The sequence below is a fragment of the Zophobas morio genome, unplaced genomic scaffold, assembly GCF_036711695.1.
Source record: "Zophobas morio isolate AGI-343-1 ecotype UQ-CSIRO unplaced genomic scaffold, CSIRO_AGI_Zmor_V1 ptg000568l, whole genome shotgun sequence".
Taxonomy (NCBI): domain Eukaryota; kingdom Metazoa; phylum Arthropoda; class Insecta; order Coleoptera; family Tenebrionidae; genus Zophobas; species Zophobas morio.
Genome location: NW_026972671.1, coordinates 257,392 through 270,861, shown reverse-complemented (window position 1 = coordinate 270,861; position 13,470 = coordinate 257,392). Strand labels below are relative to the sequence as shown.

The 13,470-nt window shown below is 32.6% G+C and overlaps 1 protein-coding gene and 2 long non-coding RNA genes across 3 annotated transcripts; 1 reads left to right on the top strand and 2 right to left on the bottom strand.

Moving 5' to 3' along the window:
- Nucleotides 1-674: 674 nt before the first annotated feature.
- Nucleotides 675-1,510, bottom strand: LOC135121378 (uncharacterized). The gene is made up of 3 exons (XR_010278953.1): nt 1,235-1,510; nt 1,014-1,171; nt 675-748 (listed from the first exon to the last, which is right to left on the bottom strand). It is a non-coding gene; the product is annotated as an uncharacterized LOC135121378 (long non-coding RNA).
- An 867-nt stretch (nt 1,511-2,377) lies between these two features.
- LOC135121373 (uncharacterized) lies at nt 2,378-3,131 on the top strand. Its single transcript, XR_010278951.1, has 5 exons — nt 2,378-2,419; nt 2,474-2,675; nt 2,730-2,828; nt 2,884-2,941; nt 2,995-3,131. It is a non-coding gene; the product is annotated as an uncharacterized LOC135121373 (long non-coding RNA).
- A 2,973-nt stretch (nt 3,132-6,104) lies between these two features.
- Nucleotides 6,105-7,680, bottom strand: LOC135121340 (S-methyl-5'-thioadenosine phosphorylase-like). The gene is made up of 8 exons (XM_064045658.1): nt 7,577-7,680; nt 7,437-7,523; nt 7,163-7,295; nt 6,946-7,052; nt 6,664-6,802; nt 6,482-6,607; nt 6,354-6,418; nt 6,105-6,290 (listed from the first exon to the last, which is right to left on the bottom strand). The coding sequence occupies exons 1-8, from the start codon at nt 7,592-7,594 to the stop codon at nt 6,123-6,125; spliced, it is 843 nt and encodes a 280-aa protein (XP_063901728.1). The 5' UTR covers nt 7,595-7,680; the 3' UTR covers nt 6,105-6,122.
- Between the last annotated feature and the right edge of the window lie 5,790 nt (nt 7,681-13,470).

Below are 13,470 nucleotides of genomic sequence, written 5' to 3'. Positions count from 1 at the left end.
ATATCATAAAATAGTAATAAAAAAAATAATATTTATATATTAGAGCAAAACTAAATAGTTTTAAAAAAAAAATTATAAATTTAAATTCAAAAATGGTTTAATAATTAACAATGTTAAAATTAATTTATTACATAAAAAATAAAAAAATACATTGACCAGAAAATTTTTTTTTAAGAAGTATTAAGAGCGATAAAAATAATAGTAAAGTTAAAACTAATTAATACTAGTAAGAAGTTTTAAGTTAATATTTAAAAATAAATTAAAGCGGAGAGGAATTTATAATACTAATTAAATTTATATGAAATTAATTCCGAATAAAACATTTAATATAAGACTATATTGTAAATTATTTTTAGTAAAATATCATATTTAATAATTTAAAGAAAAAAATTAAAAGAAAAAGTGGTCCAAGCATAAAGCATATTAAACAATAATTTAAATTTTTAAAATCAATAAAAGAAAAATTATTATAATATAAAATAAATTAATCTCTAAATTCAAAAAAATTGTAACATATAAAATTATAAAAAAAAAAAGAAATTAATATACCTAAGAAAAGCGCAACTTAAATTTATTTAATTTAGATAGTAAACTTTAATTTAGCATTTTAAGTAAATTTTCAAAAGTTAATAGGAATCTACAAACTTCTTTAAAGGCTTTGTAAATCGCAAAGTAAACATTTTTTAAATTTTTTTCGTAAACTTCAATCAGATGTTTGACGAGAGTATGATGTTCAGCTTTTATTTGACTGCATACAAAAAAAAAAGAAAAAAAAAATTAATTACAACTTTTTTTAATCAAGGAAAAACTAATTTTTCTTTTGATTTTAATAATAATAATTGGTAATAAAGTATAACAAAAAATTAAAAAAAAAATAAAAATTTCGATAACATATTTCCAAAAATATATATTTAATCAAAGCTAAAATTTATTATAAAGTTCTACTAGTAAGAATCTTAAATTCTATTTAGAAAACTAAAAAAATTATTTTTAAAATGAATATATAGTTATACCAGTGCACTAAGTGATTATCGAATTTAAGTTACTCCACTTTCTTCTCACATTTTCACGAAATTATAACGTCCCCCTCTTTCGCTGTTAGGCCTGCTTTATCTTTAAACTTAGTTTTCTCAACAGGGATTAGACAAGGACAAAAAGCATGTATTAAAGCCTTAGTTGGTACATGGGAGGAAGCAATGAGGAAAGGTTAATAAGAGAAAAGGGATTGCCTCACATCGTAAAGATATATAGTTCCACTGAATCAACTGCACTTGATTCTTCTTGGCTGTCCCTTTAATAAGCTCTAACTATTTTCCACTATGTAAACAGTCTTTTCAGTCCTCCACCTAGTATAGCATCCCTTGGTAATATTTCTGGCCCATTTAAGTTGTAGCAAGTACCGGTAGCATAAATGAACCAAAAAACTTATACTTAAGAGTCTAGACAGTAATAAAATTGAAAGGTATTACACCACGTTTACAGATTTATAACTAATATAAAATGGTAACTAGACATAACACTGGTGCAAATAACAGTAATATGAAAGCATTGGTTTTGTTAATTTAAAACAACGTTAAAAACTACCAGAAAATTGGGTTCTCAAACTTTTTAGCAGTTTATAAACCGGCACAATCACTTTGGTTAAAGAACACCCTATAAATAAGCAATACATCTCCGCATTAACTACATAATTCTCTTTCTAGCCTAGTAATGACAAACTATTGTGTTGTTAAAAACAATTCGCGTTTGTAGTGGTCTCAATTAATTTCAATATTTAAAGCCCTTAATTTACTCGTCTTTAGCGCTACCAATCAGAGAATAATTATAAACTATCGGGCATGTGATGTGCGTTTGAAGTTAAGTTGTTTAAGTTGTGAATAGTATTGGTGTTATAGTCGAAGATGAAAGGAGTTTTAAACCAAGTAAAAGAACCAAAAAAACTTTTGTCTAGGGCTAAGAAGTTGGCGCAAGAGAGGCTGCTTAAGAGAATATTGTCTTTACTTCTCTTTTTATTTGTTCTAGAAGCTTTAACAGGCTCGTTTTCATAGTTCGCCTTTACGAAATTGGGTGGTCAGGTAACCCTATATTTTCAAAGCTTATTAAATTCTGGAATGACAGAAGAAATTAGCCAATTTTTACATCACTCAATATCTAGTCATGTTTGTTTATATGTATTTATTAGTCTTTCTAGATGACAACGAAAAAAGCAATATTTTTAATTTAGACTGGTTGCTATTGTGCGTTTTATTTTATTGGTTGGGAGACGTAAAGTTTGACTGGGAACTTTTTACACTATAACCAGTTATCTTTTGCCTTGAAGCCCTTGTTAAAGAATTTACTCCGATCGCCCAGGGTGTTTTTGGGTTTTAAATAAACTTCTCTGTTTTTATTGCGGAAAGGGCTATTAGTCTGCCTTCTGGTGAATAAATAATTGTGAGCTCAATTTCAGACTGCTTATTTTAGCATATCAAAGGTCACGCAATGATAAGTTTTATTGCACTAAGTTGCATTGCTTATAGAATCCAGAAAAGTTGGGGCTGTAATATTATTAATAATGTTCAAAACAATAATTTTTGTAAATGTTATCTATATGACACACTCATTTGCTGATGTTTTTGTGGGCGCTGGACATGTGCTGCTATTAGCTTTTTGTTAAATGTTTTTTTTGATCTCAGGTAACTTTTAATTAAAAGGTTTCTTTAAAAAAAGTAATTTTTTTTTTTTCCCAGATCCGACAAGTTCTGGGGTTTCCTATTCTTTTTTATTTTAATTCCTTTATTAGACGTGCTCGACTTTTGCTTTTCCTCTCCTGGGTCCTTGACGGAATGGTACTCTAGAAGAAGGATCCACCCGCCGTCTAATGCTGTCTTAAAATTCTATTAGGCGAATTAACATGGCTCGCTCCTGTAAAGTGGATTTCAGCTTAACCTCCTTATTGAGGGTTCTACTTAATATTAATACTCAAAGCTACTTGCAAAGCTTCTTCTAAGGAAGGACTTTATCGGCACCAGTACCTTCGGTTATCTTTTCGGTGCTCTCTCACGGCGACTTCGACAATGGTGGGCTTCGCTCTGCAGCAAACATTACTAGCTAATATTGAAATCCTCAACCGGCTAGATACTGAGCTTGAATTTTTTCGTATTAAAAAAAAAATCTTATATAAAAAATCAGGCATTTGCGGGTTTCTTCGGTCACATACTCTTTTTAAAAGTTTTTTAGCTTTCTTCAACTGGCCGACTATTCCCAGCACGCTTATGTTGCGTTCCTCCCTTTATGAGTGCTTTTTTAGCACCAAAATCTTCATATTACGTCAAAGATTTACTTTTAAAAATTGAGGCATATTTGTTTAGAAGAAAATTAACCAGCATTTCTTAAATATTTTATTGTAAGAATATACACAACTATTACATAATGAAAGAATCACAAGGTTTCTGTCACCGATGTAATAAAATATTTTATAAAATAGCAGCGATTAAGAAAACATTATAGCGAACGATAAAGATTGAAAAAAAAAAAATTTATAAATAATTGTGCTTGCACAGAGAAAGAATTTCCTTTAAATAAATAATTTCGTAGTTGGGATTATGGCGAATCAAACAGTGAAGTTTGAAAGTTCATATATTGAACAAAACGTTAATAAAAGTACGAATTACTTGATACCTGTCGGCTATGATATAAGGAATCTCCACGTCGTCAGCTACCATGCCCGTAACCTCAAGGGCATTTCCAGGCTTGTTCTTAAGAAAATTGCTGAAACGCAGATTTTACTATTACTGTTATCACTTCAACTCCGTCATCTGGAAGTAGTGAGATGGAGTGCGCTCTCTATAAGTCACTAAACTAAAATAATGCAAAACCAATTATGACCTCCTTTAGGACTGTCTCTTCGTGGCAGGGGTAGTTAACACAAATCCCAAAAACTCTTAAAAAGTATTAGTTGAATTAATCATTAAGTAAACTAAAACGTGGACTTGTAACAACAAATAAAGAATAAACACTTTATTCGGCTAATCTCAGGCTTTCTTAAAATTATCTATTAAACCATTAGTTTTTTTGAAGTAACCCAAACTATTTATATAAACTTGATTATTATAAATAATAACTTTTAATTTTAAGAGACAGTGATAGACCTATTACGTAAAAAGACTGTCGACTAGTAAGTTGAAAATTGAAAAATATAATTAACGCCTATTTAGCGCTATGAGAACCGCACTAGGCAAACTTTCTTTTTAAGGAAACCGCTTCTTAACGGTTAAGTAAGCAATAGATCACTCCTTAAAGTTTTTTAATTTATAAAGAAAACAGAAGCAACTTATAATGAAGAGCGAAATCTATTCAAAGGGTAGCAGTAATTATGTACGTAAAGTACTTGATAACGTCTTGTATAAAAAGTTGGTGGTAACGTGTAGGCTCCTCAACTTTAGTTAAGCCCGAAAGTTTTAACCTGAAGTCTTTCATAATTAAGGAAGATGATAATGCATAAAATTAAAGCCCTCAATAGGCGTAATTTGCAAGCCCTAGTTTTTAAGAAGTATTAGGCGCTAATGACATGAGAGTACACGCAAACAGTGTTAATGCAATTAGCGTCATGACCTAACACAACTCTAGCCTTCTGTCCACCAAATTCTATTGATTCTGAACTAAGTCAACTTAGCTAATACAACATTTAACCAGTTATACTACAACTACCCAGCCTTCGCGCAAGAACAAAAAGATCTGTAGCTTGTATGGCTATGCCAGATTATACTAAACAGGGTAACTACCGTATAACTCAAACCTATCCAAAATTTTAGCAGTTATATTGTGTAGTGTGTTAAAACCTTAAAGCTCTTTGCGGTACAAGTCAAACCTCAGAAGCTAATAGTAACCATAAAAGGTTCCGTAAGCGTTAACTACAGTCTTATGGATAACTATATAAGACCGTTTTCTGAACCGCATTGTAAGTCAATCAGAGTTAAGTAAATGTTTTTTCCAAAGCGATTAGTTCTTACTTCTGACATGTAAATAACTGAGATGATATTCTTACCTCAACAAAGTTAGCTAGTAAAAGTTATTAGTACTTAAAACCTTAATAATTGATTCACTGTCCTTTTGAGTTGGGCGTCCACTTTTTGGTATAGTATGAAGTGTAACAGATTGAGATTAAGAGAAAAAAATTATTACTAGATTTGCTCATATAATGAAATGAAATTAAATATTATATAAAAGTGAAATCATTTAATAAAGTAAGAATTGAGAGAGATGATAACAATGGGCCTCCAAGCTAACTAGTTTGTGGGGTGAAAAATGGAAGTGTTGGTGCCACCCAATTTTACTTTCCCGGAGTTACCTGTTTGATTATAGTAATTTTTATTACTTTTTTTATTGGAAGTGGCTCGCACACCTTCCTATTAGCTTTATAGGCATATACTTACAATGCTAAACAGTCTCTAGGGGGCCTAGTGCCAGCGACCGTCGCATATTCCTTATTGATCCCTCTACAATTTTCCAGTACAGTGGGCTGGATGGCAGGGGTCTGCGCGCGGTGATCAATATCTCACTACCCTGTAGGCCCTTTAGGAAACCCCGACGCCTCTCTCTGGTGAGTGCGCTGTCTGGAGCTAGAGTCCCAAACACTCAATAAAGGGGAAACCACGGCCACACGTCTTGCTCTAAACCCTCACTGCAATAAACCGGAGTAAGTTAAAGCTCGCGGTTGTTTACTCCTGTTTTTGTATATCCGGGTTTTTCTTATCTTGTGGTAAAAAGGTTTGAGTTTCGATTTATATGAACGGAAACAGCGAGCAGCCGTTTATATTTTTAAGAGCATAGACAAAAAATTACAGATCTACCTCTCAAAAAAAGCTATCTATAATAATCAATTTTTTTGAGTCTCCAGGGTATGAACATATGCAGAATTCAATAAAGAATTGGCTTTTAACTTGAGCGTTTTTGTATGTTAAAGATGAGAGAAGAGCAATAAACTTTGATCCACTCGCATTCACAAAAAAAAAGTTGATGCGTAATAACGTTTATATTAGCACACTTGAAAATTTTACTTATGTATTAGATTTAATTCTTTAAAGTTGATGAGCAATTAAGTTTCCGTTTGCATACCTGAAAACTTTACTTAGGTATAATTTTTATTCTTTTATGAACGGGAGCATTACAGAAGAGTTGCAAGTATATTTAGCGCACTTGATGTCATGGGACCAATCGATGGTCGCCAATCGAGGAATGACGTCTAAAATCAGTCGTTTGCAGTTTTCCGAGTTCTTGCGTAGCGTTTCCAAGACCAATTCCACCGACACCTGAGAATTAGCCAAGAAAAAGTTTTAATATAATACGAAATCTTGCCTACGAGGCAAACGTACATGTTCCCCTTCACTACGCCAGCAGTCGTAATCTGTAGCTAAGGCAACCGATGCGTAGAGTAAACCTTTTATTAAACAAAAAGACGCATATAAGTGTACGCCCAGCGAGAATTTTACGCAAGACCCACCAGCCTCGTTAGCCAGAACCACTTCGGGAAACGTTGTCATGTTGATAACGTCCCCTCCCCACGAGCGATACATAAGGCTTTCAGCCCTGGTGCTGAACCGCGGACCCTCAATAGTGATCACAGTCCCTACAGAAATGATGAGACTCTCCTATTGGGTCAGCACTTTTTTAGCGGTAACTTACCCCCGGTGTGGTGGGGAATACCCAAGCGTGCGGCGCTCTCTTTTAAGGCGTCTCGCAGTTTTTCATTAAAGGGATTTGCGAGAGGAAGATGGCAAATTCCAGGCGGATGACCAACCACTCCGTCATAGAACGTTTGTACCTTATAAATAAGAGTAAAATGAGGTGCCTGAATAGCAACTTTTAGTGGAAAGAGAAAAGTACGGGTAGAATAATATTTCTAATTTAGTAATGTAAAGGTCGTTGCTTTCTAAAATAAAGAAGAGAAATAAACGGTGGCCTAACTCTCTTAGTCGTCCGATCGATGGCCTGATCAATAAAGACAAAGTGTCCGGGTTCAATTTCCTGTCTTAGAGATCCACAGGCTGTAGAGGCCAAAATATGCGTGCAACCTTTGAAAATTTTAAAAAAGAAAAATTTCATTGAGTATTTATTGTTAATAAAAGAGTTCTCGAAATTTATAAAGTAGTTAGATAATAGTAGGGAAGAGAAATAACTAAACCTTCCTCTTTTAAAGCCCATATATTGGCCCTAAAGTTTATATTAGTTGGTTGTATGGAATGAGATCGCCCGTGTCTAGAAAGTAACACACAATCGACACCTGCAATGGTACCTACTTCCAGAACATCAGAAGGCTACAGATTAAAATTGAACAGAAGTTTAAATTGTGTAAGTGAAGAATAAAGATATAAGAACATAAGCCAACAACTATCATTATTAGCATAAGTTGATACCAAGTCAACAAGAACAAAAATATTGTAAGGTTAGTACAGTACCTCTCCATAAGGAGTGGAAACTTTCTTTTCCTTATGTCTGTTAAAAAACTTCGGATCATCTAAACCAGTACCTCCAATAATGCCGACCTATTAAAATTATTAATGCAGTGCTCAAAAGAAAAAGTTCAATAGAACACAACTTTGAACGCGATAGCCATCTCTGCGTTGGGAATAAAAATCAGTACCTGCGCGAAAAGCACTTAGGTCTTAATATATTAGTTGTCACATACACGACTCGTATTAATTTCACGTGAACCTGTCTCCGTTCATGCAATTTTTGGAGTGGTACCTTTTATATAGTGACATGGTGTTTACCCCTGCCTACGGTACTATACCATATAACCAAGTAGAAAATACACCTTGCACATATATTTATTAACAATTTAAGCAATATATTCTGTGTAGGTGAGTGGTTTTATAGAAAATGATTCATTAGAGATGGATAAAGGAAAAATGATACACATTAGCACGCCTCATCTCTTCTACTAAACTTCAATAATCAAGAATGTGAACTGCATTTATATCACATTAAAGTTAACAAATATATATATATATTAGTAACTGAAAATAAAAGCCATCGTCTCTTAAGGTGTATGCAGTTGTATATCGTTCTAAGACCTCCATAAGGCCTATTTTTTCTTCCAGTCAAAGTTACCATGCTTTAGCAATAGGTTTCTTATAAACACATGCCCTAAAGTAATTTTACGAGGTCGGTTTTACACTTTGCGACACCAATAAAGCCTATTAAACGCAGAGGTTACAAGGTTTTTTAAAAGGTTGATCTTAGAGGTTCGAAGGTTCTAGAACTATATTATAGCCAAGAGTGGATATAATATAAACTCTCAGTTATCTTTATATTTTAAAAACAAGAAAAAAAATATAATATAAAATTTTGCGAAGCTTGGAAGGGCTGTATAACGTATACAGAAGTGCGTATAATACGCAGTCATCTTAAAACTTAAATATCTCTCGTGCTAGTAAATTCACGAAGTTTATGTAATGTGTGGGTTCCTCTCCCGAGGGCGTATCGCTGGAACATTAAAGCGAATGGGTACGTGTTGGCCAGAAGATTAGTATCAGTTATTTAATTATAATTAGCTGTTATTTGACGATTAGAAGTGACAAATTTTAGTATTAAAGTAGGTGTTCGTGAAGGTGGTTTAAGCTGAAATGTTCATTGTAACGTATGCCCGAGGCCTCCATGATTTAAGATAGGTGTAAATAAATATAATTTATAAAAAAATAACGTTTTCAATAAAAATTTGATTAAGGTGAAGTAAAGAACACCAGTTATTTTACTTTTTAGACAAGGTAAAAGTATTTTATCGGTGGGAGCTAAAAAAAGCAAGTAAAAGCTTTTTTTGCCTTTTCTACGCAGAACGAAGGCAGAATGCAGATGAACGATTCTACCATTTTATTATGTTAATGTGTTATTTGATTATCAGAAAGGAATATATATATATCCGCTTAGCTTGAAGAGGACTCCACATATGTCAACGATTGCTTAATCTGTAGCCATTCTAAGTGGAATTTGTGTAACTTGGTTACTCGATATGAACAGTATATTGTCTGGAAAGAGTGTAAATTCGTAAAAATTACTGCGAAGGGCTCGTCGCACTCATTCTAGGTATATACTAGGTAATAGCTCTATCTTGTATAGTGCTAGTACTATACTATGAGATACCTAGCATAGTAACTAACACTATACAGCGCAGGTCGAGCCAACCAGGAGCAAAAGAAGCACCCAAGTAAAGAGTACTCCCAGCCCAGAGCTGGCCAAGAGAAGACAATGCTAGTATAATACTAGAGAATTAAGCTAATATGATACTAGCACTATTATCGAGTCTTTAGTCAAAAGATTTCACTTATCGATGTTTACAATTAGTTAGTATTAGGACTAGCACTGCGTCCCTCGGACAAGGGATAGAGCTATATTATGGTCACCCCTTGCGCCAAGCCTTATATGACGATGCCTTCGCACGCAGTTAGTGACATGAAGTTATGAGTACAAGTGCAATTTAGCAGTTTCTATCAACAGGATATAGTGATCATATTGACTTTCACAGAAGATTGTCTCCGGAAGGCAACCCCTAGTATATATTCACGATAAATTTTACTCTAATAAGTCACTCGGATTGAGAGATCTGCAAGACTCATAGTTTCGATACTATTACTCTAGTTAACCAAATGATCAACTAAAGCTTGAGACAATGCATTATCCTGCCTTGTACTGGGAATATAGCACCAGCCTATAGATTTATCTGCTACTTAGGTTTTTACCATTTTTAAGAGAATGTGTTCCCATACATATCTAACGAAACCTACGTCTCTCCTAATTAGTAAGTATGCCTCAACATTTTTATATCCAGCTAGGTAACCATATTCACAGCCAAACGTTAACCTTCCAATGAATGGATCTAGAAACCAAGTTAGTAGATTGCTAAGGCCAGAGACCCCTCGCATTAGTTTACTCGATATTACCAACTAAGTCACCGAAAGAGTTCGACGGTAGCGGGTTACTAAACACCACGAGAGTTTATTTAGTATACACATATGTACTAGTCCGCCTTAGAATGGTAATCTACAGACACAATTCTCTGTTTTCCAATTAGCAAGAGCCTGCAGAACTAACAAATATAGCAGTCGTGTCTAGAGTGGACCTGATTATTTTCGGACGCTTCTACGATGTAAAACCATAGAACGACACAGTAATTCTATAATTTAACAAAGAAGTCCACTACAACTCAGCGAAAGTCTTAAGATATGACTAACTGTCCAAGGCACAGACGCGCCTAGCCTACCCACTAAGTAGCTGACCTATGCAGTAGTTAATGAACTTTACTTTACTATTAAGTACAAAGGTCTTACGTTCTGCAGTCAAAGCTAAGTATAAAAGTATGCACAAATTCGCTTCACGAGTGGGAGTGTCACTCAAGAGCAAGTTAATGAGCCTACTCTCTTCTATATACGAGGTTTTCGAGCCCTTAAATATTCTATATAAAGACACTTTTTTTTGCAAAACTCAGTTTTTCATTATTTTTATTTTTGCAATTATTTATTGTATTATAAGTACAATAAAAATTTTTACTATTATTATCGCTTATTTGATTAACTTATTAAAATTATGCTATATATTTACTATATAAGTATTTAATTTATCATTTAATAATTCATATTTGTTAAATTTAGTTTTATTAGATTGTATTTAACTTTATTTAAGTTGGTTAGATTTAACTCGATTTAATTTTATTTATTAATTTTATTCTATTGTTTTATACTTAAATTTATATGATTTAATTTATCTAATTTTAAATGTTATAAGGTTAACAAGGAAGGATTTTGTCAAGGTTATAGCCATAGTTAAAGGCTACCGTTAGTCTTGTGTCCCATTTTATAGCTCGTTATAGTTTTATCAGAGCACTATTTAAGTTAACGAGTTAGGTGATTGAGTGTTTTAATTCGAGCTTTGTTTGAGTTTATAATGGTCTTTTAAGATGGAAGGATTCGTAAAATACAAAGCAGATCTGTACCACGTAACTTTTCTGCTAAATTAGTAAGGGCTATATTACCTTCCTGTGAATGATTCTGAAACTATCTACAATGGCGTCTTTGGGACAATAACAAAGCTATTATTTAACTTACTGTGAACAAGCCAGGATTATGATACTTTTTACGAAAATTACAAAATTTTAAGGGTGCCGTAACCGAGATAGTTAAGGATCGTTTAAATTTTAAGTTATTCTAAGCCTTATACGAGTCAACTTAGTATAAATCTTTAAAATGATATATCCTAATATTTATACTGTAAGTAATAACTTTTATTTTACTCTAGTTAACTTTAGTACAATTTATAGTCAAAGTATATAAAGCTGTAACCTACTAGTGCAAGACAGCACTGCAAATTGATTAATTCATAGTAGTAAAGAAGCACTGAAATTTTTCAAGTTATGACTAAACACAGAGCCTGCCTAAATTGTTTAACATAGGTATGCTATACACTTAATAACTAGGCCAGAGGAGTGTATAGGTTTAGTTAAATTCAGTTTGATTAACCATTAAAATATAAAAATTTATACAAGTTCTCTAGTTTAATTTGACATTTTAATTCGAAGGCTTCAAACTAAAAATTGTAAAATCTAACAATTAGTTAAATAAGATTTAGTCATTCAATAATGAGCTAAGAACCAAGCTAGTTTACTATTTTATTTGTTCATTAACACAGTGAGTCATTTGGGTAAAGATAAAATACTACCGTTTTATTTTCTAAAGCCCAGCTATTTCCCTAGACGGTTTAATAAGGGTTTACCTAACTACCATTGTCATCAACAATTTTGAGCTTCAGTGTCTAAGCTTAGTTTGTTTTTATCAATCATTTATAAATCTTATCTGAGTAACTTTAGCCACAAATTAGAGTTCATTCTCTTTTGTCTATCAATCTCATAACTAATAGGCTTATGTTTACCCGAAAACCAGCAGGTTATCAAATTGATTAGTATCAGTGTTTTACTTATACATGTTCAAGGTAACACTTTACTAAAGTGAATTTCGTTAGGGTAAAGCTAATAGTTATTTTTAAGTATAACTAACTAACAATCTAGACATGTTGGCTAGTTTAATGTTCTATCAAAGTAGAACGAAAAGCAAGCATAATGATTTCCTACTTGTTACTGTTAGACCCTACGGGCGATCTTTTATACTAAAAGTTGTCCCAGAGGCAGAATTGGCTGCCTTCCTGGGATCCAAGTGTAATAGAAAGGAGGTAACCATTATCCTACCTTTGTGTTTTCGTTCTACTTTGTTAGAAAATTTAATTAGCTAACATGTCTAGACTGTAAGTTAGTTAATTATAACTTTTACAAAATAACCTGTTTACCAAATCTAACAGGAAGATACAAGTAATGATATTAAAACTAAAAAGTAATCTTACTTAATTTTATCAGAGTCAAAAATCTAGACTCTGCTACCTGAATAAAACGTGTTGTAGTAATCTAATGCTTAGTTTATAGCATTAACTATTGGTCTATAGATCTGGACAGTGCTCTCTATCTTGATTCAAGTTCATTTGGGGTTGTAAATTATTTAGCTTGATATTTGTATATATACACATTGATAACTACCTCTAACAGATTTATTTGCATCTCTGTTTATCATCTCAAAAAGAAGATTTTAAGTATTAAAATAAAGTCAATCGTGAAACAACAGCAAGCAAGGTAAAATGGACGAAAGCCTTATCATGTGATATGAGAAGCAACTAAGATAAATAACTTTGCTAATTTACTTCCTGTTTTAGATAACTAAATAACAATTATCTCAAGGTAAAATAATCTTGAGAAATTCAATCTACTCATGCTTAAGAGGTTGATAGAGTTAGGTAGAAAATTAGGTTAGAAGTCATGTAATATATCAAAAGTTTGACTCTTAGCTAGGACAGCTGTAATATAAATAATTGAATTCCAAAGTTAAAGAAGCTGCCTCAAATAACCCAAGTCACTTTAGGGGCCTTTGATCGTTCACTCAGGAAGCTAACTTAAAGACATTTAACTAATTCTATTAAATCAATCAAGTCATTAGCTTTATAAGGGATAAACAAATATATAATCAAGGCTATGACACATGACCAAGTCCTTGATAAATGACTGAGCAAACTTTTGTACATTTTAGCTTTTTTAGCTATGTCAACCAAGCAGGGCTCTTTACTATTTATATAGTTAAAATTTGAGTGTCATTAAATTCTGTTACCTTGCAAATATTTTTATAACAAATAAACTTAATTAGCTTAAACATGAAAACTAAAATTAAATAACACAATCATAAAAAATATAAATTATTGTTACGAAGCAAATGAACTAACATTACTTTCGATTTTCACTTTTGCATTTTTAGCATTTTGCCAGAAGAATATGTTATATAGAATAATTACGAGCTCGAAACCGCCGTATGTAGAGAGCGAGCTAGTTAACTTGTGATCGAGCAACACATAAACTCGAGTGCAGAAAATTCATCTCGAACATGTGGAGATCTGCTACTTTACTTT

What these genes read in the sequence shown, in the direction of transcription:
- LOC135121340 (XM_064045658.1), bottom strand. An exon ending in ATGGGCTTTAAAAGAGGAAG is followed by an intron (nt 7,053 to 7,162) that starts GTTTAGTTATTT and finishes AAATTTTCAAAG; the next exon opens with GTTGCACGCATATTTTGGCC. An exon ending in GGTTCTGGCTAACGAGGCTG is followed by an intron (nt 6,419 to 6,481) that starts GTGGGTCTTGCG and finishes GTTTAATAAAAG; the next exon opens with GTTTACTCTACGCATCGGTT.